Here is a 25,188-nt window from a genome sequence, read left to right on the forward strand (position 1 = left end):
TAGCGGTGCAATTAAATTAATATGTAGTACCTAAGTAGACGTATATGTGAATATATGTACCACATAGCACTTAACAGTAATTAAAGTTTAAGGTGGTAGCTCAAGGTCCATTTTCATACATTTTGTTTCACCTTTAATCTGGGTAACTAAACAAGTATTGGCAAGTAAAGAATTTAAATTCACGTCTAGTTAGTGATTAGTTCTCGCAGTTGAAAGAAAAATGTAAAAATAATTAATAATCATGGATATTTCTGCCTTTAAAATTTCGTCATATTAAATTTATTTCTCAAAAGTAATTGAGATTTTCTATTGCAAACTTTTAAACTTACCGCTCTTTTCGGAAGGATTCTAAACAAGAGATGAACGAATGATTCCACAGACGAGGAGCCGTTAGTGCTGTTGGCAATATTGTACCTAAAATACACTATTACATACCTACGTGATAAAGAAAGCAAACGGGAATTTTTTTTTTAGAAATTGGCTACTTAGGAAAATAATAAAATATTATTCTCTATCATTGAAATACTTACTGTATCGATTTGAAAATTCTTAGCCAGTTTTTTTTTTTTTAATAATAATAATTTTTACAAAAAATTAAAGCCGTTTAAATATATATCTTTTTGATAAACTAAAAATATCGGTATATAAGAAAACATGGAATTGAACATCGACTAATCGAATACTTAAATATATCGAATATCAATAAGCAATAGCCATAGCGTCCAAGGGCGGCCATTGTGTTTTTTTTAGTTGTCACTTGTCATTTAATTGTCAGCTCAATTGTCAAAACATAGAATTTTTATGAGCGTGTGTACTGTGGCAAATTATTTTGTAGAATTGTACAAAAGATTATGTGTGATTAATTACTTATATTCATAAGCAAAAATGTGTGACAGCGACGATCCTGGTGAACATAGCCGTCCTGGCGGTGACCTGATAGGTTTTTTGTTTGGTAACGTCGATGAAAGCGGTCAACTCGAAGATGATGGACTGCTTGACGGCGATTCCAAGCGCATGTTATCATCTCTCAGCCGCTTGGGACTGGGCTCCATACTGTCTGAAGTGTTGGAACATGAGGAGCCCAACAAAGAGGATGAGGAGAAAGGTTAGTTTTCTGCTCAAACAACAAAGCCTGTCATTGCTAAATGCTAAATGTACAAGATCCACTAGCATTAGAAAGTAGTTATCAAGTTTGGAGGGTTGTTCTGGGGTAAATTGTATTTCAAGACTTATATTATTTTTATACTAAGTGAAGGTTATTCACCTCCTTTAAAGCTATGGTTACATGACCTAATTCTGGCAAATTTTTGAGTTCCATAGTTAAACGCCTTAAATTCATTGTCATTAAATTTGTCTTTTCAGGCTGTTTTTTTTTTTAACTTTAATTGTAGCAAAAGTTAACACAACATTATCTTCATTTAAAATTATGTGTAATTATGAAATGGATGTAGACATAGCAACTATGATTTTTGGACTACCAACACCTCAGTCCCTTTTGTGACTGTGAAGGCTGCAAAGTTTACAATATAATAAATTGTGTTAAAATCTGGAAAATTGTTTTATTTAAATATCTTAATTGTTTTTTTCTTTACAGATTATACAGAAAAAAGTCCTTCAGCAATAGATTTTTTTGACACAGATGATGTAGCTGAAGATATTAAAGTAAGACATATTAATACAGTATTTTAATAATGGATAATTGTACTTGGATCTTACATTCCTTGATGCAAAGTCCCTATTCAAGATGTCCATTCTACCGTCATTCTTTATTTAGTGGTTATTAAGGTCAGTTTCCAAGACAGATTAGATGTTGATGTTTAAGGCAAAAATTAAACAGATTTAGTTAGTCAAATATTTATTTATTTATTTATTACACCTTATATACAAAGAGTATAAAGGTGGACTTAATGCCGAAGGCATTCTCTACCAGTCAACCTTTAGGTGGTGTAGAGACTAAAGAGGTAGATGTACACAACGAGAGAAGGTAGTGGAGAGAACATTAACAAACAAGACTGAAATCATCAATCAAAATATTCTCATACATAGAATCAAATTTGGCGTTTTAACCGTGATATTCTGAGTTTGAGTCATAAAACCAGACTTTTTAGATTTATGTATAATGTTTAAAACTAATGTATTAGAATTTATACTTCTCATAGGGTTAAATCCATACAAAAAGTTGATGATTAATAGACCTTAAGTTTTATTAATTGATAAAATAAATTTATAATTTTCATAAAGCAAGAACAAGTTGAAATTAAGGATGAAAGCTTAGAAGATACAATTAAGACTGAGCATTTTGATATGGATATTTCTGAAACAACAGTACAACAAAAAAGGAATGACAAACTGTCTGGAAGTGGACGAGACTCTGTAAAAGATGAAATTGACAGCTGGAAGGATGGTGATGATTTGTATAAGGAAGAAGTTCAGACTACTAACGATGATGGGTATGAGGGTGACATGGAGGGTGACGGTGGTCTTATGCCTCCACCATCAACAGTACCGTAAGTAATAATTAGTCAGTAAATGTTAATACAGTAGAAACCGGATATAAAGACTCCGGCTATAGCTACGCATCGGTTATATTGATTAAATAGTAAAACCCCTTTAAATAAGTGAATATAAAAATCGTAACGACTATCAGATATAGCGTCCAGATTCGGTGATCCCTTCGATGTCACTATAACCGGTTTTCACTGTAATTAATTCAAGGATGTTTATTAAGCTTTGTTTGTGGTTAAAAGTATATGAATGCCTCTAAATATGTAAAAATGTATTGTAAATTATTATAGTGAAAATAAAATAAAGTTTTTAAGTATTAAATAGGGATTTAAAGATAGATGTGTTGATGAATTCTATATTTTTCTTTTAGAAGTCATAAATCTGAGAGGCCAAAAAAGTTAGAGACACCATTAGCAGCCATGCTGCCTTCTAAGTATGCTAATGTGGATGTCACAGAGTTGTTTCCGGATTTTAGACCTGATAAGGTAAGTTAATGCAATTCAATATAAATGTAAAAAAGTAAAATATTTCATTTCGTTGCAATATGGATTTAGTATATTTTGAGATAGATGCTGCACAATATTACCTAATAAACTTATCATCCATTTCTAGGTCCTACTGTTTTCTCGTCTTTTTGGACCGGGTAAGTTGTCCAGCTTACCTCAAATATGGCGTGGCGTGAAGAAGCGAAGGAGACGCAAACGCAGTGGCAGTACTGGCAGCGACACACCGTCGCAGCAACCTGAGAACCAGGAACCGCAGTATGCTAGTGACGACGAGGACAAACTTCTGAAGTAAGTTTGGAGTATTGATGTGTAAATGGGTAATGTTTTAAAATGTATGTGTCACTGTAATATTTTATTCATACAAGCAATAGGTTTGGTAACATTTAAAGTATTCAAAACTTAGTATGAAGCTGAAAAATTTTGATATGCAAATTATATATTTTTTTTAGACCAATGGAAGAGACTCAGCAATCAAATTCCGAAGACAAGAATTCAGGTTCAGGAGACAAATCACAAAGACCAACTCCTGCACATTGGCGTTTTGGACCTGCACAAGTTTGGTATGACATGCTTAATGTGCCTGAAACTGGAGAGGGATTTGATTATGGTTTTAAATTGAAGGTAATTAATTTAATTATGTTTGGTGTGGGCTCATAAAAAAATGGCTGTTGTTTTTGGGCTACTTTACGATACCCTTCAATGGATTTAGATGCATTAAATGGTTATAGTATTAGTATTGCAATTATTAATACTTAGTTTTGAACTTCTTAAAGAAAATGCAGTTAAATAGCCCTCAAATTAAAAGATATAATTTTCTGTAGCCGCCTTCACCTGAACGAGAGGAAAAGCCAAAGGACGAGACCGAATCAGATGTTAAGAGTGAAGAGAAAGGAGATGAGTCCGAGTCAGGTTTCCCCGATGACTCTTTCCTGATGGTGTCACAGTTGCAATGGGAGGATGACGTCATATGGGATGGAAGTGAAATTAAGCACAAGGTAAAATTTTTGCTGCATTTTTATACTCACTTACACAAAGATACATATTATGTTGCAGTAATATCTAAAATGAAGCGGCAAAGTATATAATCAGTTAACATACAAGTATACATTGGTTAACAATCAATAAAGACTTTAATAATTATAACGGACATGTCAATATGTATTCCAAATACCTAGTTTAATGAAAAAAAATCAATATCAGGTACTGGCTCGTTTGAACAGCAAAAGTAACGCAGCAGGATGGGTGCCCACTTCGGTGAGTCGCACCGCGCAACAGTTCTCTCATCCGCGACCGCAACCGCCGGCACCGTTGCAGCCGAAACCTCCGGCGTATGTATTGCATTACGTATACATTTATTATGTCCTAGCTAAAAAGCTGAGCGCCGCAGTTTTTGCAGTGGGTAGGATACGCCAACTAACTGATATTGAGACAGCTAGATTGGTCTATTTTGCTTACTTTCATAGTTTGATGAGTTATGGAATTTTACTATTTTACTGCTGACATTAATACTATATTTGTTCTGCAAAAAAGATCGATAAGATCTATATATTTGCTAAGCCCTAGATGTTCGCTACGAGAAATATTTAAAGAAGCAAATATAACGACGTATATATATAGTAGCATCACAATTCATTTTCGCTAACTTAGTGTATGTCCATAAAAATAAAGAAAATTTTCCAAAAGTTAGCGATATCCATAGTTTAAATACTAGAAACAAAAATAAATTACTAAATCACAAAAAAAGGCTCCAAAAGATCAGCAAGTCTTTTAAGGGTTACTGTATACATTTTTATAACAAAGTTCCCACTGAGATCAAATCCTTAAATATTGCGAAATTCGAAGCCACTATTAAGCGCAAGTTGTGTAATTAAGCTTATTACAAGATCTCAGAATACCTAGAGGATATAAATGCCTGGGACTAGGCATTTTTGTGTGATTTTCTTTGGAATCATGTCACTTGATCGAGATATATATAAATATTTTTTCTTTCTCTTTATTTGTAATAATATAACTGTAAGCGGCTTGGGTATGAAATACTTTCTAACTGTCTGTACCCGTGGCGGCGTCGTGTGACGGGTCGGCCACTTCCCTACAATATGGTTGAGGAGGCCGATGGCTGGCACATGCGTCATACTCGTGAACGGGTGCTGCTTGTGTGGACTGTTCTGCCCATTTCGCTTACAATTTCTAATTTCTAATTGCTAGAGGTGCTGGGAGGAAATAATTATAAGGATAATAGAGAAATTTCATGATTCCTGAGAGGGTTGTGCAGTCATATAAAAATTTAAATTAATTTATTCCTTATTTCACGAGCCTATAAATGAACTGCTCTAAACTTTTTTTTTTCTCTTCTCACTTTATCATGTACTGTATGTAGTCTTTACCCTAAAGTGATTGAAAAGAGCAACACCAGAGTTTCTTGCCCGTTCTTCTCTGGTAAAAACTGCTTTCCGAACTGGTGGTAGAGTTCATATTGACGGAATCTAAATAATGTATAACATTTTACAGATTCAAATAAATAAATAATTTCAAATCATTTGTACTTATAAGAGACATGTTTATACAAAAAAATGTGTTATATATTATGACTTTTATGTGTGCTAAATATATATTTAAGTGTGTGTGTAGTGACCCAGAAATAGATTTTAATAGATTCAGGATTAATAGTAATTCGTATTGTAGAAAAGTACATCAAACTAAATACTGGAGTTCTTAATTGCAACCTTTTTGTATTTTGATTTTTACAAAAGAACTAAAAATGTATTTGTAGTATAAATTTGTATTTACTTGAAGTAGGTCTCTTATATGTGAGAGTCCGCCTGGGTAGGTACCACCGCAATGTCTATTTCGGCCGCCAAGCAGCAGTGTGTAGTCAGTGTTGTGTTCCAGTTTGATAGACAGTGTAGCGAGTGTAACTACTGGACATAATAAGACTTAACATCTCATGTCTCAGGAGTGGCGAGCACAGTGGGATACCAAATAACACTTTGTAATTTAGGTGGATTGTGTCTACTGTTTATGGGCGGTCGCATCGCTCACCACCAGGCGAACGGCAAGCTCATCTCGTCATTAAAGCAATAAAAAAAAATTGAATAACATAGTCTTGATTGATTACTACAGATCAGCGTCGTCATCGAATCAACCCGGTTCCGCACAACCTGACGGTGAAGACAACACATGGTACAGTATATTTCCGGTGGAAAACGAGGAGTTGGTGTACGGAACTTGGGAGGACGAGGTCATCTGGGACGCGGAGTGCATGAGCAAGATACCGAAACCGAAGATATTGACCTTAGACCCTAATGATGAGAACATTATACTCGGCATACCTGATGATGTCGATCCGTCCAAGATTACTAGAGGTTGGTTGGTTTGAAACTAGTTGAATCATCTGTCTTATTTTTTTGCGTTATGGCCAGATGCACCAATATTGTGTCTCTCCCTTTCCAATACCTATTCATCATTCTGTTCTCCCTCTCCTTTTCCAATACTTATATCCCTTTATGGCATAAAATTGGAAGTCACTCATAAATTTACAGCATGTGGGTGTTCAAAAGTCACTTATATAACTAAGTGGTAATCAACCTACTCACGTACCTTGTGTGTATTTAACAATAACATACAGTTTCCTAATCAGGTAGGCAATGAATCCCACAATAGAATGTTTATTGTAAATGTAATATAACATTTTGTTTTTTTGTAGAGAGAGGACCACAACCCAAGGTTAAGATTCCGCATCCGCACGTGAAGAAATCCAAGATATTGCTTGGCAAGGCTGGTGTGATTAACGTTATGCAAGAGGACGCGCCTCCGCCACCACCGAAATCTCCCGACAGAGATCCGTTTAATATCTCTAATGACGTGTACGTACTATGTTTTTAATTCGTATGCTTGCTCTACATTTTACATCTAATCTATCTATAATCTATATATATTATTATATAAAGCTGAAGAGTTTATTTGAACGCGCTAATCTCAGGTACTATTGGTTGGAATTAAAAAAATATTTTAGTGTTGGATAGGCCATTTCTCGAGGAAGGCTATATGCCTATATGGCGGAGCGTCAATGAAAAATGTTGCAATATGTTATAAATTTCTAATAGATTCTTCTTCTTCTCTTTCTTATGGGTGTATGGGTCTACTGGGTGTAAGGGGATCGCTTCCGAAAACTAAGACAGATGTTAGTGGTGGTGATTGTTGACATAGCGACATTAGAAATACGATAGAGTAAATATGAATTTTCCGAGGTGTGCCTTTACACTCTTATTGCTTATTCAGAACAGTATATTTGTGTGCCAAATTTGAACCAAGTCTGTTTACGTTTCTGCGTTTCTTTATAAAAAACAAACAACATTTTTTTTTTTTGCAAAGATATGGTATAAGTAAGAGTATAAATTATTGTGCAGTTACTACCAGCCGAAGTCGCAGAACCCTCGGCTGAAGGTGAGCGGCGGCCAGCTGATCCAGCACAGCACGCCGGTGGTGGAGCTGCGCGCGCCGTTCATCCAGACGCACATGGGCCCGGCGCGCCTGCGCGCCTTCCACCGCCCGCCGCTGCGCGAGCTGCGCCACGCGCCCATCTCCGCTCCCGGCCCGCACCCCGTGCAGCCGCTGCTCAAACACATCAAGAAGAAGGCCAAGGTCTGCATACTTATCATCAGCTCTTCCCCAAAGATTAGCAGAGTGATCTATGAAGCGACCTATACTTTATTATTATTGGAGTCTGCACTGTACTTGTCAATAGCAGGAATAGCTACCTGGATGCTCGGGCGAAAGTAATTTAGCGCAAGTTATCTTCTTGTGATTAACGAACAAGTCCAACTAGTGCAATCTAGCTTGGGCTTGTGGCGCTCTTCGTGGGATCTAGGGTCCCGGGTGACGGACAACCTCTTTCCTCTCCAAAACTAGTATTGGTCGTTTGTAATGTAGTAATTTTGCCGTGCAACAATGAATATATTTAATTTACTCAACTTCAATTTCTATTTAAAAATACTGAAACGAAATAAAATGAAAGTTAGGTTACTCTCTGAAAAATGCTTTACTGATAAAAGATCCGTCAACAACGTTTCAGCGGTTTTTTTTTTAATAATGATAACACAAATTAATAATATGATTTGTTCGCAGCAACGTGAAGCGGAACGTCTCGCATCTGGCGGTGGTGACGTGTTCTTCATGCGAACCCCTGAGGATCTGAGCGGAAGAGATGGAGAGCTGATCTTGGTCGAATTCTGCGAAGAACATCCTCCCCTAATCAGCCAAGTGGGCATGTGTACCAAAATCAAGAACTACTACAAACGAACTGCCACTAAGGTAATACTTATTTCGGAATAATACTATCGATTGGTCTAAACTTTTAATCAAAAACTATTTTTTCTCCCTCTTGATGTTTCTTATCGCAGCCCCTATATTTTTAACAGTCTGTTATAGGCTGTAGAGAATAAAAAATAGATAAATTACGAGCGAATTGTTTCTCCTGGGGTCGTTTTCGCGAAGAGCATTAAGTACCGTAAAACGGGACGTTTACGGTAAAAACAGTACTCATGGTCAGCCTATGCACACAAAACAAATTATTGGCAATCGAGGCCTTCTTTACAAAATTACGTACACTTTTGATAATACCATATCTCATCAGTAGTTATATCTGTCATTCCTTTTAGGATAACGGTCCCAAGCCATTGAAATACGGCGAGGTAGCGTACGCGCATACGTCGCCTTTCCTTGGGATCTTACCGCCCGGCGCGACTCAGCCGGTCGTCGAGAACAACATGTACCGAGCACCCATATACGAGCATACAATGGCGCCGACCGACTTCCTTGTCATCAGGACCAGGTAGTGATATTTTCATCGCAAATTGGAAATGAACTGTTAAATTTTTTGTTACAAATTATGGACTACCTATTTGTATTTATTTTGACATTTTTGGAGTCATAGTACAAATATCCACATACTGATATTGCCTAACAAACTTTCATATTTCTAGTTTCTTTATATCAACCTTACATTTATCGTTAATAAAAGTGAAAGCAATTGCTTTTTAAAAATTAAAATATAAAAAAAAAAATATGGTTTGTTACAGACAAGCTTACTACATACGCGAGGTGGATGCAGTGTTCGTTGCTGGTCAAGAATGTCCGCTGTATGAAGTGCCTGGTCCTAATTCGAAGCGAGCGAACAACTTCGTGCGAGACTTTTTACAAGTTAGTTCTTTTAATGTGGTTACATTTATATTTGAATTTCTTACCTATTTCAGTGACAGTGGTATAAGCAATTTGCTTCATCTCGCAACTCTGGGATTAAGAAAATTGCTACTAAAATTAATAATTCTTTTATGTTGGATCTTTATACCTATAAAATATGGTCCCTGTGTATGTGTGTATACTTTTGCGTTCCAGGTCTTCATATATCGATTGTTCTGGAAATCTCACGACAAACCGAGGCGTATAAAAATGGATGTCATTAAGCGAGCGTTCCCCTCGCATTCTGAAAGTTCTATTAGAAAACGTCTCAAGCTGTGCGCTGATTTCAAACGTACTGGATTAGATTCTAATTGGTATGTGATATTGTATGTATGAGATAATATTGTAGTTACGCTTTGATATATCGATAAACTATCGATATTTCATATGACGATAACAAGAAAGTAGTATATAAAAATATTAAGAGTTTTATTATGAACTATTCGTTTTAAAATGCTAGTGGTGTAACAAAAACTTACTGAGGCATTAACATTGTGTTTAATATCCTTAATTCTTTAGGTGGGTAATAAAGCCAGACTTCCGTCTGCCTTCCGAAGAAGAAATCCGCGCGATGGTCTCCCCCGAGCAGTGCTGCGCGTACTTTAGTATGGCGGCGGCGGAACAGAGGCTCAAGGATGCGGGGTACGGAGAAAAGTTCATATTCACACCGCAAGAGGATGATGATGAAGAGATGCAGTTAAAAATGGATGACGAGGTTTGTTATCGACTTGATTATCGATAGAATTCGGCTTTTTTTATATGTTCACGGCAATGTAACCCCACTACATCTGATAGTAAGTGGAGTGGGGTCGAATAGAAAATCGACTGAAGAGAGATGATTACCTGTCGGCCGTCGACACAATCATGCCGGCCTGTTGGAATCGGATATACACAGGCTGATCCCGGAACGCGACACACTTACATGGGAAACTGTGGCGGTTTTTAACACATAGTGAACTCGTATGGTGGTCGCAATCCGGGCGGATATAAAATATATCCTACCACCGGCAAAAAAGGCTACAATTCTAGATAGTACATACAAGACAAAAGGCAAACTAGGCATGTGTATGAATATGGTATTTTATAATTTATATCGAGTTTTGTCCAAGTAATATCTTTATGTACTGAAATTATTTACTAAAAATGATAGTATAGTTTAATGGCGTAAATAGAAATTAAATCAGTTTTTGTTTGGGGCTAAGCAGTGAGTCTACTAATTTCATAATAAACACAGTATAATCCGAACATGTCTAATGTGCAAACTTGGATGCTTCAACCGTCATCAATACTGTCAACTGTAACTTACTGAATTAAATACAAATTAAATACAATAACTCAGCCCTAACATTTTAGGTGAAAGTAGCCCCATGGAACACGACGCGCGCCTACATCCAAGCCATGCGAGGGAAGTGCCTCCTTCAACTAACAGGCCCGGCCGACCCCACCGGTTGCGGCGAAGGATTCTCATACGTGCGGGTGCCGAACAAACCAACCCTCCAACCGAACGAAGAGCAGCAACCGAAACGAACGGTCACAGGTACCGATGCTGACTTGAGAAGGCTGAGTTTGAATAACGCCAAGGCCCTGTTAAGGAAGTTCGGTGTACCTGAAGAGGAGGTGAGGTTTTGATATTGAATTTTATTTTTATTGTGATAAGACACAAAGTCAATGCCCTAGTTTGTGAAAGAGAAATATATCACTAAGTAATATATATTTTTTTGTAGATTAAAAAACTATCTCGATGGGAAGTCATTGACGTCGTCAGAACATTATCGACGGAGAAAGCTAAAGCGGGTGAAGAAGGCATGACCAAGTTCTCTAGAGGAAATCGATTCTCAATCGCTGAACATCAAGAAAGGTATATTAATACTTGCTTTCATCAAGTTTACGAATTAGTGATAGAATTTTGAAAATCGAATTAGCAGTTCCGAAGTATTATACCCTATTCAAACAAATACTAATGAGATCTAATTATAATAATTCGTCAATAATCCGTCGTTGAATGATATTTAGGTTTAAATAAATCACTATATCGACAACAATTACCGAACGAAAATATCGATATAAATGTTGCACTTGAATTCCTAAAATACCGAGCGAATATGTTAATTACAGGTACAAAGAAGAATGTCAACGTATATTTGAGTTGCAAAATCGCGTGTTGCAAAGTACAGAAGTGCTGAGTACGGACGAAGCCGAGAGCTCCGTCAGCGAAGAGTCCGATTTGGAAGAGATGGGTAAAAACCTCGAAAACATGTTGGCTAACAAGAAGACCACTGAGCAGGTAAATAACTTGTTACTTTATTATACTTAGCTTTTCTTAGAACTCAGTCACTCACTCACTCACTCAGTCTATGGTACAAGTTAATATATACTTGCCTTGTCAAAGGCTCGATCTTCCTTTCTTTGATTAACCGACTTCAAAAAAGGAGGAGGTTATCAATTCGACGTGATTTTTTTAGTGTTTGTGATCTTTAAATCGGATAGGTAACACTAAGTCAGATTTATTGAAAAGTAATATATTGTTACAGTTATCACTGGAAAGGGAAGAGGCGGAACGAGCTGAGTTGCGCAAAATGATAATGGGACAATCTGAGAAGAAACCTCAAATTAACCAAGCTGATCAACAACAATCTTCTAATCAAGGTAAATAATAAAATTAATTCACTGCCAAACCCACTTTAAAAGGAGAGGAACTCGTTTCGATGCGGACCTAAGCAGATTAGGGTACAAAAAGGGTTCTAGAAAGGATTTTGTGAGATGAATATCCCAAAATAGAGTTAAATTATTAAGCACTGTATGACATCGCACTACTTTTGTCATAGTGCCATCAGATATTAGGTAATGTTATCAGTGCCCCTCCATAACCTGAAGTTAATAACAGGCCGCGTGCTGCGCATCGTGCGCACGTTCCGCAACGCGTCGGGGCAGCGCTACACGCGCGTGGAGCTCGTGCGCAAGGCCGCCGTCATAGAGGCCTACGTCAAGATCAGGTCCACCAAGGACGAAATGTTCATACGGCAGTTCGCCTCCATGGACGAGACGCAGAAGGAAGAGATGAAGAGAGAAAAGAGAAGGATTCAGGTTAATACAGATTTTCATTGACTATTATAGACAAGCTAGTTTTTTGTTTTCAATGCACTACAGCTTTAGGTTTCATGCCATTTATAGAATATTTCATAATGCCGAGTTTCATATGTTTTAAATAAATTTTATTTGCCACTTTTATAAACAGCTAATGTAGATGGTAGTCATTTTATTACCATTTACATTGGGACACAGATAAGAGTGTGACTTTTGTACTTGGTTAGCAATTACACGACTCAGAAGTTGTCAAATAAGCCTTTATTATAATGTGATGAGTAAGGATTACATTTGTCTCGGGCCACAAATTGAGTAGGTATATTTATAATAGGGTGGACCTAATAATTGATCAATATCGATTTTTCAATCGATATTGATCTTTTGCTGTTATGCTTAATTCGTTATTTCTTATGTGTAGGAGCAATTGAGACGTATCAAGAGGAATCAAGAAAGAGAACGGCTGGCTGGTAACGTCCCTGTTCCTGGAGCAAGCAATAATGATAGTAAGTTATTTTTTTTATTATTATAATTAACACAACATAATATTATGGTTATTAATGCTGCAATCGATTGGAATAATCACTAATAATCATCTACTACTACTAGAATTGTCGGAGGTATATTAAATCATGTGTCGGCTTCTTCAAAAACACTGATTAATCCAATCTAACAATATAACGTCTTGTGAATTTCAAGCCTTTTGCATATTTTCTACTTATTTTATAGGTTAGTGCTATACATGTGTTCATATAAAACATTATTTCATACATATCTGCTTCGTATATTAATGAATATACTATGTAATAAGTAATAACCTCATTAATTACATTATTTTATTTGTAAAATATACGATTTAATTACAGGTATGAATCTATCGTCGTCAATTGACTTAGGCTCGCCGTCGCCCGGCCTCATACCGCTCGGTCAAATCAAACAGGAGCCCGACGTGTACACGCCCAACAGCTCGTCGTCGTCGTCGCGTCGGCGCGCCAAGTTGAAGCCGGATCTGAAACTGAAGGTTATATATTCTAAACACGAATATGCCTTTGATGACGAATAGTATATTTGCTTACCTTTACTTATACGAAGTAATAAGAGTTATAGTTCTCAAGTGACCCTTTTTTTTATATTGCTTTGAATGATGAGACGAGCTTGCCGTTCGGCTGATGGTAAGCGATACGACCGCCCATAAACAGTGGAAACATTACCGACACCTCGAATTATAAAGTATTGTGTGGCACTACGCTCGCCATCCTGAGGCATGAGATGTTAAGTCTTATTATGTCTTGTTATTTGAACTGAACCCAACTGTGATTAAACACTGCTGCTTGGCGGCAGAAATATACATTACGGTGGTACCTACTAAGGCGAACTTTCACATAGCGATATAGTGTATATCCATTCAGTATCAGCGCGGAGTCTGGAATTTGAGTCCGATATAATGATAGGCTCGCCCTCTATCACATCATGGGATGGAATACACATTGCGTAAAATGCACCAGTTGCTCTCTCTGCGCTCATATATGCCTATACCTATACGTGGATAAAAGGTGTGAGTGTGTGTGTCTCTTTAAAATACCACGAAACAAAATGTTCGGCGTCATTTTGGCATATAAGTTGTAACAAGACAATGTGTCGTGCGCAGTGCGGCGCGTGCGGGCAGGTGGGGCACATGCGCACCAACAAGGCGTGTCCGCTGTACACCGGCGCGGGCGCCGCCTCGCCGCCCGGCGCCGACGAGCCCGCGCCCGACCCCGACGACGACGACCTCGGGTACGTCGACGGCACCAAGCTCACGCTGCCCTCCAAGGTTATCAAGGTGAGATTTGGGATATGTTTTATTGTTTATTGACACGCAGATTATTCCAATTAACGATGTTCATCTCTACGTTATGAATGAAAATATTTTAAGTGTAACAAACCTTTATTCTTATGGATATTTCGTATTTCTGAAGCTTCACAGGATCATTTATAGAGTTTCAAAATTATTAATCTGGAATCGGAATATTGACGAGTTATCAATCCGCCATCAGGTCTATTTATTGCTATATGAGCGATTTAATTGCTTTAGTAGTATTTGTTTTTTGCTCAGTATTAACTTGTAATCTAAAATTTGTGCTCGATACGGCAATAGGCTCGCTCCATATCACATCATAGAACAGATCAATAGGGCGAAAATAGGTATATTGTTTGCGCCTATCCTAATTTTTCGGGAATAAAAGGTGTGAGTCAAGTTTGTGTGTCTGAAATAATAGTGTTATAATTGTGTATGTTTTGGATGATCTTGACATACTTACTTCACTATAAATAACTACTGTAGAGATGTAGAAAAAAAAAATAATACAAGTATAAAAATGTGAACTGCAGCAAACGGCAGAGGAGCTGCGCAAGCGCGGGTCGCGGCGCGGCGAGCGCGGCGGGCGCGCGCGGCGCCGCTCGGCCTGCGAGTACCTCGTGCGCCGCCCCGCCGAGCGCCGCCGCACCGACCCGCTCGTCACGCTCTCGTCGCTGCTCGAGGACGTGCTCAACCACATGCGCCATCTGCCCGACGTGCAGCCCTTCCTCTTCCCCGTCAACTCCAAGGTACATATTTACTGATGCCTCACGGGTAACGGTTGCTTACATTATGCACATTGGGCTGCTTCGCTTTACTTTCGCAATTGGGAAATCGCATTTTACGAATATTATGATGTATTTAATATAATATGTCACTTCACTTTTTCATAAAAAACACACTAACACATTTATGACGAATATCATGTTAACATCAACAAATTATTATAAACATTGTACCACATGACTATTTTAAAACATTACAGAACATTATTATTATTATAATATCTTAGAAACTCTACAGCGCTTGCTCAATGCGAGGCTATAGAGACCTTAATTAAAATTATATTATCGTATTTATCGTTTGTAACAGCTGGTGGCTGATTACCACCGCATCGTAACGCGTCCGATGGACCTGCAAACCATCCGGGACAACCTCCGGCAGAAACACTATCAGAGCAGGGAGGAGTTTCTTGCCGACGTCAACCAGATTGTCGAAAACAGCACCCTGTATAACGGTAATTAGTGTTGGTCACTTTTTTCGAGAATTTCGAGTCTAAACCTTGAACTAAATTTCTAGTGGCGATTTTAGTTTAAAACCGTTGACGATTATCGTCCAAAATTAATTAATCGATTGCCAATATAAACCCACCAATAGAAACTTATGTCGATATTGCTTATTTTGATTAGTTTGACTGCAAAATCGACATGCTGATATCGATGAAATTTGTTTATTTCCCTCAGTTATATATTATGAATCTATTTGCCCTAAAGTAAATTTTTAGTATCCCTTTCATTAAGATCATATAACTCCGAAAACATAATTGATGGCATCCAATAAATAATTTCAATTTTAATCCTCGATCTGATCCCGAAAATAAACCAACAAAAGAAGTCACTTGCATGTCAAAAAATCTTTATTCGATTGGGCCATTTTCACAATCGATCTAGAAAAATATTTAGTATTGTTTTTGAAATCCGCAGTAAATAAAACAGTGTAACTTTTAACTTTAGGACCGACAAGCAGTCTTACTGTAGCTGCACAGAGAATGTTGCAGCGTTGTGTTGAAAAGTTAGCGGAGAAAGAAGAACAACTAATGAAACTGGAGAAACAAATCAACCCGTTACTAGACGACAATGATCAGGTAACTAATCCTAATGTTATAATAAGAATTTTAATATACTAGCTTTTGCCCGCGACTGCGCCCGCGTGATTAAGTTTTTCCGGGCTAAAGGTTTCTGTTATAAAAGTCCGCTATATATTTTACTGGAATAGAGAGTTGTCAATGTTCTTCCCAAGTCACGGGTCTTAGTCATCTCCATACCAAATTTTATCTAAATCTATTAGGTCATTTTTGAGTTTAAGGCATCAGACAGGCATACAGATGCAGCGGGGGACTTTGTTTTATAATATATTAGTTAGTTTTATTATATATATATAGTTATTAGAACTTTTTAAGGGGAATAATTCCGTCGTACATATTTCTTTCGTAACTTTAATCGTTTACTCATCGCGCGCAACGGAAACCCTCAGGAGGAATAAATTTTACCCGTTTTAGCAACATTTTTTTATCAATGCTCCACTCCTATTGGTCATAGCGTGATGTTATATACCCAATAGCCTTCCCCGATACATGAGCATACATAATTTTTACATCAAAACTTTGCAACAGGTGGCGCTATCGTTCATATTGGAGAATCTGTTGACGACAAAGTTGAAGGTGATGTCGGAAGCGTGGCCTTTCCTGAAGCCCGTCAACAAGAAACAAGTGAAAGATTACTACAACGTTATCAAGAAACCTATTGATATGGAAACGATGGGCAAGAAAATACAAGGTGAGAATTATAATTCATATTTTATTATTCAAGCAATTAATTACATTTTTTTTCTAAATAGCTGGTATAATAAAAAACTTTAAAAGTAAAAATAAAAAAATTGTTTCGATACACGAGCTATTGAAGTTTTTATAGTGATTTTACCAAATATTATAAATTTATTAAGTGCATGCTAAGAATTATTTTATACTAGCTTCCGCCCGCAGCTTCGCCCGCGTGGATTTCGGGTTTCAAAAATGGAGAAGGTGCTCAATTTGTCGGGATGTTTTTTTAATTTATGGTGGTATGCAGGTGGTCCGATTTTCCGGTCAGGGTCTGATGATGGGATCCTGGTGAAATCGAAGGAACTTTTAACCATTAAGGTTGCACACGAAATGACGGAACCTTAAAAAATGGAGCAACTTCTCCCGTTTTCCCAACATTTTCCATCACTGCTATGTTCCTATTAATTGTAGCGTGATGAAAAGTATGCTATAACCAGCTCAGGAGTATGAAAAATAATTGTACCAAGTTAAGTTAAAATCCGTCGAGTAGTTTTTGTTTCTATAACGGTTATACAGACAGACAGACAAAAATTTTACTAATTGCATTTTTTGGCATCAGTATCGATCCCTAATCACCCCCAGTTATTTTTGGAAATATATTTCATGTACAGAATTGACCTCTCTACAGATTTATTATAAGTATAGATATGCAAAAGTAGCTCAAAAATTGTCCATAACGAAAACATGCATTTTAAAGTAAAACAAAAGAAATAATATCGTGAAGCCAACCAAATAACTAATGATATATTAAATTTTGTGACTGTTCAATTTAGTCGGGTCCGCGATATCACTTTTGTTGAGTTTCAGAACGCGACATTACATTATTATATTCTGTGCTCCAACGCACACTGCTTTGATGTTAGGAACACACCTACATTGCTTAGACAACAGTGAACTTTATACAATAGCAATAAAGCTCAAATTGACTCTACGTATTAGTTAGAAAACGTTTGTATGGGAAATAGAAAAATGCTGTTTTGAGGATTTTCCCGGCAATTATTCGAATTTTTCTCACCTTTTAAACCTTTCCTAGACCTCCACGAATAATTCAAGACCAAGATAAGATAAATCTGTTCAGCCGTTCTCGAGTTTTAGCGAGACTAACGAACAGCAATTCATTTTTATATATATAGAAGATTATAGATGTTCTTGGATAGCGTACACATATTACCAAGTTACTTAATTTTAAATCTTATTACCAGCGCACAAGTATCACAGTCGCGATGAGTTCTTACGAGACGTACAACTGTTGGTGAACAATTGCCGCGCGTACAACGGACCCAACTCGCAATTCACGAGACAGGCTGAAGCGATATTGAAGGTCACACAAGAAGCACTTGAGCAGGTATGGTATAATTTTATATTTTGTTAATCTAACCAGATATTTGATATATAATAGCCCAATCGGTTATGGAACGGGCTGCCGAGACGAGGTTCGAAACCCAAGGGCACACACCTCTCACTTTTCTAAATATTATGTGAGTATTCTCTGTGAATTATTGCTAGCTGTAACGGTGAAGGAAAACATCGTGAGGAAACCCGCATACCTGAGAAGTTCTCTATAGGAATTTCGAGGGTGTGTGTAGTCTACCAATCCGCACTAGGCCAGCGTGGTGGAATAAGGCCTAATCCCTCTTAGTAGTAGAAGAGGCCTGTGCCCAACAGTGGGACAGTTTATAATACAGGTCTAATATTAATTATATTATATATTTTAGTATGAGTTTAATATGCATTTGTTTCTTATTTTCGTGATAATAGTTCGACGAGCACGTGAGCCAGCTGGAGGCGAACATATCGCGCGTGCAGCAGAAGATGTTGGAGGACGCCGAGCAGTCGCCGGAGGAGAGCGAGGAGGCGCCGCCCGACGAGAAACGCGGGAGGGGGCGCCCGCGCAAGCACAAGCCGCAGACCTCCGCCTCCACTGCGGATGGTAACCACTCGATGATTTATATTTCTTATATATATTAAATTTTAGGCATCAATATATATATATGTACCACGTACTAGATTTGGCGTTCCGAACATTCACTGTGTTCAACTGAATTGAACAGCAATCCATTTAAATTGACTTTAGTATGGTCAACATTGATAGCTTGTGGTTGTGTAAGGAGTGGCACTCATGATATAAGAACTCGAGTCTAAGTGTAAATCTGGATTCAAATAAAAAAAATTAGTCAAATAAGTAAAATTATTTGTTGTTCAAGTCAATAAATAAGTTATAACAGTGACGTTTTGGTTGTCATTTTAGTTCAGATTTTGAACAAATAGTTTATATGGACTTTCGTGTCTCTAGAATATACGTCAATGATTTTAGGTATTTAGAATTTAGAGTAAGTGTAGTTAGTAACTAAACCTTAGGCCAGGCTTAGGCCTTACCGTCTAACGGACATTTTTAATAAACGATCGTGATCTCAATCTTCAATCCGATGTCGTGAATATACTAAATAAGATAAGCACCTAATTTGTTGGCATTTCAAAAAAAAAAAACAGATTGGTGATATTTAGCGATTCGGATCGTTTATCGGTATAATATGTTAATCTAGGACATTGTCCATTTGTGTGCCGAATTTTATTTAAATCTGTTCAGCGGTTCTATTATATTATATACTTCTAACCAAAATCTAAACATCCTTACAAACTTTCATATTATTTTTAGGGCAATAAAATGATTGCCATGTCTCTAATAAATAATTTTTATTTCTTCCTACTGTGCCGACAGGTGCCACGCCAAGGAAACGAGGAAGGCCAAGGAAAGATCAAAACAGTCTGGAAGAAGGTAAGAACTCGTTTTGTCTTTAACACCAAATAAACGCCAAATAAAAAATAAAAATTGTTGTTTCTTATTCTTAATCTTCGCCAGAGTAATATTATATTGATTTGTTGTATTTACCTAGCTACCTATAATTGTACTTTCCTCGTTTTTTTTCCAAGTATTGATGTATAAATCAAATAAATGAAAATAATACTCATTAACTAAAATATAATACTTTAGAGGGGGAAATTGTCTTTTATATGAGTTTATCGAGTTATTACCCACACTAGGATAAACCTAGGTTAAAATGGTAACTCGCTGAAGCATTTAGAATGTGTGAGTTATAAGTATGATGTTATTCTCCCACAGATTTGCAGTATTCTGACAGCGGCAGTTCTGAATTGGAAGAGGTTGAGCAGAAAGACGCCGCCATTGCTATGGTGCAACTGTCTGTACAGCCTGGTACGTTGTTACTGTAAAATAAACCTTATGTAATTTTTATTTATGTTGTGTTTCTAATAATGCTAAGAATAACAATGACGTAAATACAAACAAAACAAAAATGCATTGCATGTTACACGGGCGGGAGGGGGGTCTTGTACAAAGCGTTGTGTAACATTGTTTTTTTTTTATTTTAAAACAGTAACAAATGTATATTAGCGACTTTCCGGTATTCTGCGTAAAATAATTGTGAATATTACAAAAAATTACACTTTGGAGTTACATAACTTTTGGTGGTGAGTTACATGGGGGCGTGGGGGGGTCAAAAATCTTCAAAAAATGCGTTACGTAATACTTGAGCGGCCCCTAATATATATTTATGTTAGGGGCCGTTCAAGTATTACGTAACTTATTATTATTAATTAATTTTCCATTATGTAATTTAAGATGTTCTTTAAGCTAATTGTTTTTTTTTTTTTTTCAAAGATGACCAACCAGCTGCCGGTTCGTCGGGGCTGGGTTTCGACACGTCGGAGTTCCTGATCAAGCGCGAGGCTCCCGAGGAGGTCGCGCCCTGCGACGACTACGTGGACCTCGACCGCGGTCACACAGACTTCTCATTCCCTCCTGTTGTTAAGGTAATAATATACTAACAGCCATTTATTTTGTCTCTCACATTTCTATGGATAGAAGTGGACAATTAATATTTCCAACTCCCTATCTTTCTATTTAATTAATTTCGTTGCGGGATAATGACAAATTAGTTTACCCTGAGACTCGCCAAGCTTCACTGCTCGGTGTCATAAAATGCGTGCCACTGCTAATCCTGGCTTACAGGAGTTGTAGTGGTGGGTGTGAGGGCGGGAAAGTCTAACAGCCATTTTTGATCTTTAAAGTAAAAATCTCACCTGATGTGTGATATATGGTATATTTCCAGGAATTACTAAGAGAATGAATAAAACACAATGTCCGCGCACAACGTGTAATTCATACTGATTTCTGAAAGTTACCCTCCACCACTCGTTATAATTGATACCATCGATATATAATATGTACTACGTACTAGATTTGGCGTTCCGAATATTTACTTTGTTCAACTGAATTGAACTGTGAGCCATTCTTACTGATTTTAGTATAGTGTCAATATGACGCTCATAATATAAAAACGCAAGTCTAAGCGCAAACCTGCATGTAAATAAAAAATATTAGTCAAATAAGTAATACTACTTGTTGTTCAAGTGAATAAATAGGTTATAACAGTGATATTTTGGTTGCCATTTCAGTTCAGATTTTGAACAAGTAGTTTATATGGATGTTTGTGTCTATAGATTATACATCAATGATTGATACGAATCTATACTATTATATAAAGCTGAAGAGTTTGTTTGTTTGTTTGTTTGTTTGAACGCGCTAATCTCAGGAACTACCAGTCCAAACTGAAAAAATATTTTTGCGTTGGATAGCCCTTTGTTCGTGGAGTGCTATAGGCTATATATCATCACGCTATACCCAATAGGAGCAGAGCAGTAATGGCTAATCTCAGCAACTACCGATTCGAACTGAAAAAATCTTTTTGTGTTGAATAGCCCTTTGTTTGTGGAGTGCTCTAAGTTATATATCATCACGCTATGATCAATAGGAGCGGCGCAGTAATGGCTAATCTCAGGAACTACCAGTTTGAACTGAAAAATTCGTTTTGTGTTGGATAGCCCTTTGTTCCTGGAGTGCTATAGGCTATATATCATTACGCTATGACCAATAGGAGCGGAACAGTAATGAAACATGTTGCAAAAACGGGAAAAATTATTAGTTTTGAGAGCTTCCGTTGCGTGCGCTGCGTAAACGGTTAAAGTTATGCAACAATGATGTATGACGGGATTGTTCCTCTTAAAAAGTTCTAAAAAAAATATATTATAAAACAAAGTCCCCCGCTGCATCCGTCTGCCTGAACGTCTTAAACTCAAAAACTACCCAACGTATTAAGATGAAATTTGTTATGGAGACAGTTTGAGACCCTGGGAAGAACATAGGCTCCCGGGAAACTACTACTTTTACAATGGAAAACTTTAGCCTGAAAAACTTTATAACGCGGGCGGAGCCGCGAGCAAAAGCTAGTATTTTATAAACTACAATGTAACGTGTTTTGTACATCGACGCGGCGAACCACGGTCGCGAAACAGCGGTACATCTGTCCTACATTAAGAAAAATATCGCCTATGGTGCATCACGCTCTAGCTGTCTGTGATTATATTTGCCTCTCTGTCTATATAATATCGTTGTTATTCGCGATACTCTTTTCACACGGGCGCCGCGGTATCGTCATTTTAGTTTTGCCTCTGAGAGAGAAACGATGTGGTTTGTCTTATGCCAGTATTTCGCTTTTATTGTAGGTGTGTAAAAGTCGTAAGATATGCCACAACACATACGTCATAATGTACGAAACCGTGTATTTTAAAACATATTTGCATTTATCTTTTTTCTTATTCCATCCAATGGTTGTCTATATGCTGCCTCGGTGGCCTAGTTGTACTGCATGCGCGGTACGGCAGCGCTCCGAGGTCCTGGGTTCGAATCCCAGGTCGGGCAAAGTGATATTTGGGTTTTTCTGCTCAGTATCAGCCCGGAGTCTGGAATTTGTGCCCGATATGGCGATAGGCTCGCCCCCTATCACATCATGGGACGGAACACACTTGGCGAAAAGTGGGTGCCATGGTTGCGCCTCTGCATACCCCTTCGGGGATAAAATGCGTGATGTTGTGTGTGTGGGTTGTCTATATGGTAGTGTTTCGAGCGATAGACCGCTAATTGTTCCTCCTCACTGCCTTTATTGTTTTTAATGTAGTGCAGTGCTTTTGTTTTTGGTGTATAATAAAGCTATGAAATAAATAAATGAAACGTTTATGAACGTTGTCTGTAGGAGGAGCCTATGGAACACGACATGGGCATGGATCAACAAATGATGGAGACGGGACATTTGGAACCACCGCCACAGTTCAAAGAGGAACCACCGGAGAATTGGCAGGTAAGAAACAAATTAAAATATTTATTTCGAGATCCCACACATAACTTGGTATATTTTATTTGACAGACAATCGATTCGTACATTGCACGTTTATCACCCGATATTAATAAACGCGCTGAATTGATATCTTCAGATCAATCCTTAGTCGCTAGTCTATCTCTAGTCACCAGTAAAGATGACAAACAAACTTTATTCTGGTTCGTGTTGGCGTTCGATCCCAAGACTATTAACATTTATTAGAATTGGGGCTAATCTCATGCGTTTATTAGAATAGCCGGTGAATAAGTAGAGCACTAGCGCGTGGTGGGGGATTGTAATATCCCCCATCACACGGTAGTGTGCTCAAGTTTGCCGGTTATTAAACTAATATTACGGATTGAATTGATTATTAAAAGAAGGCCATAAAAATGAAGTAGTAGTAGTGGCATTAGGGCGCGTAAAATTAAAATTACTTTTTTTTTCGTTGTATGACAAGACGAGGTTGCCGTTCCCCTGATGGTAAGCGATACGACCGTCCATAAACAGTAGAAACACTATCCAACACCTTTAATTACAAAGTATTATTTGGTATTCCACTGCGCTCGCCATCCTGAGACGTGAGACGTTAAGTCTCAATATGTCCAGTAGTTACACTCGCTACAATGTCCTTCAAATCGGAACACAACCGTGGCTACACACTGCTGCTTAGCGGTACAAATAGACATTGCGGTGGTACCTAGCCAGGCGGTCTCTCACATATGAGAGACCTACCACCAATAAACTTTTTATTGATAATGATTTTGTTGAAAACTTTACTTTTACAGTTCGAGTAACTTATTGTCTATTTACTAATATAATACGCAATGATCACAAGAACAAGCAATCTAAAGAAATATTATTTCACAGCCGGACCCAGCGATTCAAGACGATCTGCAAGTCACGGACAGTGAGGAGGAGCCCGAAGACGGATTGTGGTTTTAGATTAATTATATACATAGCTATAGATATAGGTGATGTTATATTTGTTACAGAAATATCATTTTCATGAACTGTATATAAATGGCCGTTTTTATAATCAAATATAGATGAAGTACCTATTTTTTTTAACATTAAGTGCCCTTGAAAGCAAATGATTTTCCTATAATTTCTCTTTATATAAAATTTGGTAATAAACATTCAAGAGATCATTCGATATTACGTGTTAAATAATATTGTCTCTTAAGGGCCTGCGCATATAGGGCAGTACGCAGCTCAAATAATGTTTTACTGTCAAACTATTATCGACATTGTTTTTATTGAAGTAATATTCAAAATCCATTAACAGAAAAATAAACTGCATTACATTGCTGTTTAATTAATATTTAATATTAGTTCAATGAAGACAATGTCGATAATAGTTTGACAGTAAAACAGTCTTTGCGCTGCGCTCCGCTATATCTGCGTCAGCCCTTATAAACAATATTGAGTAATTGTTTTCAAACTAATGCGGAAACTCAGCAGTTCTACACAAATGGATACCTTTTTATTTTCCAGATTTTTTTTTGCAGTATAAAAATATTGATTAGATTATGACAGATTAGGGATGTCGCACACCTCAGTGGGAAATTGTGATCGCCTCGTAGTACGTAACACAAAGAAGCAAGTTGACAAACTGCTAACTGATGACCTAATCATTTGTAATGTTTCTTTAGTTTGACTGGTACCGACTGAGTCTTGCATTAAGTTTAAATATTGCTGTTACACGATTGTGTGAAAAAGTATAAAAGATATATATATTATAAATACATATTATAACACGTATAAAATGAATATTATAAAATTAAACATCTTACAAAGTATTCTGTCTCAGAGGCGACATGATATCGTGCGCTAATGATTAATTACATTTTTCTTTCAAGGGTGAATTGGTATACACAATATATATATATAATATTTTTTCTTATCGTCATGTCATCAAAGGTCTGCAAATGAAATTTATTTGTACACTAGTAACATCGGTCATATATTTTATAATTAGTTTAATTATTTGAAACGTACAATAAAAATGTTATAATGTAGGTTTATTTTTATTTTGAAAGATACCCGTTATTATACATATGGGCGACGCCAAAATAAGCTTTAAGGATTTGCATCTGCACCAACGCACTATACTACATAATACTATAATGTTCTTTTTGTTTTCGAATTAAAATCGTGCGGGTTTTTGAAAATGTTCTATCATAACAAAAC

The 25,188-nt window shown here is 37.2% G+C and overlaps 1 protein-coding gene across 4 annotated transcripts; it reads left to right on the plus strand.

Moving 5' to 3' along the window:
* Positions 1-773: 773 nt before the first annotated feature.
* Positions 774-24,042, plus strand: LOC115440392 (transcription initiation factor TFIID subunit 1). 4 transcript variants are annotated; one of them, XM_030164671.2, is made up of 35 exons: positions 774-1,105; positions 1,595-1,662; positions 2,242-2,507; positions 2,876-2,990; positions 3,118-3,299; positions 3,461-3,632; positions 3,833-4,006; positions 4,212-4,339; positions 6,132-6,373; positions 6,715-6,874; positions 7,418-7,652; positions 8,136-8,321; positions 8,669-8,841; positions 9,089-9,209; positions 9,405-9,562; positions 9,768-9,963; positions 10,602-10,865; positions 10,973-11,106; positions 11,364-11,532; positions 11,780-11,894; positions 12,133-12,332; positions 12,751-12,835; positions 13,196-13,350; positions 13,978-14,151; positions 14,700-14,915; positions 15,259-15,403; positions 15,900-16,030; positions 16,559-16,721; positions 17,968-18,110; positions 18,524-18,695; positions 19,485-19,541; positions 19,887-19,979; positions 20,445-20,596; positions 22,876-22,980; positions 23,866-24,042. In XM_030164671.2, the coding sequence occupies exons 1-35, from the start codon at positions 886-888 to the stop codon at positions 23,938-23,940; spliced, it is 5,544 nt and encodes a 1,847-aa protein (XP_030020531.1). In that variant the 5' UTR covers positions 774-885; the 3' UTR covers positions 23,941-24,042. The 4 variants fall into 4 exon arrangements, with proteins under 4 accessions (XP_030020531.1, XP_030020532.1, XP_030020533.1 ...); XM_030164672.2 differs by having other exon boundaries at positions 15,262-15,403; XM_030164673.2 differs by having other exon boundaries at positions 2,879-2,990.
* The last annotated feature ends 1,146 nt before the right edge of the window (positions 24,043-25,188 follow it).

The sequence above is a fragment of the Manduca sexta genome, chromosome 12, assembly GCF_014839805.1.
Source record: "Manduca sexta isolate Smith_Timp_Sample1 chromosome 12, JHU_Msex_v1.0, whole genome shotgun sequence".
Lineage (NCBI taxonomy): Eukaryota > Metazoa > Arthropoda > Insecta > Lepidoptera > Sphingidae > Manduca > Manduca sexta.

Coding starts and splice junctions, on each gene's coding strand:
- LOC115440392 (XM_030164671.2), top strand. CDS start 886: ATGTGTGACAGCGACGATCCTGGTGAACATAGCCGTCCTGGCGGTGAC. Junction 9,210..9,404: donor TCGTGCGAGACTTTTTACAA/GTTAGTTCTTTT, acceptor TTTGCGTTCCAG/GTCTTCATATATCGATTGTT. Junction 11,107..11,363: donor ATCGCTGAACATCAAGAAAG/GTATATTAATAC, acceptor TGTTAATTACAG/GTACAAAGAAGAATGTCAAC.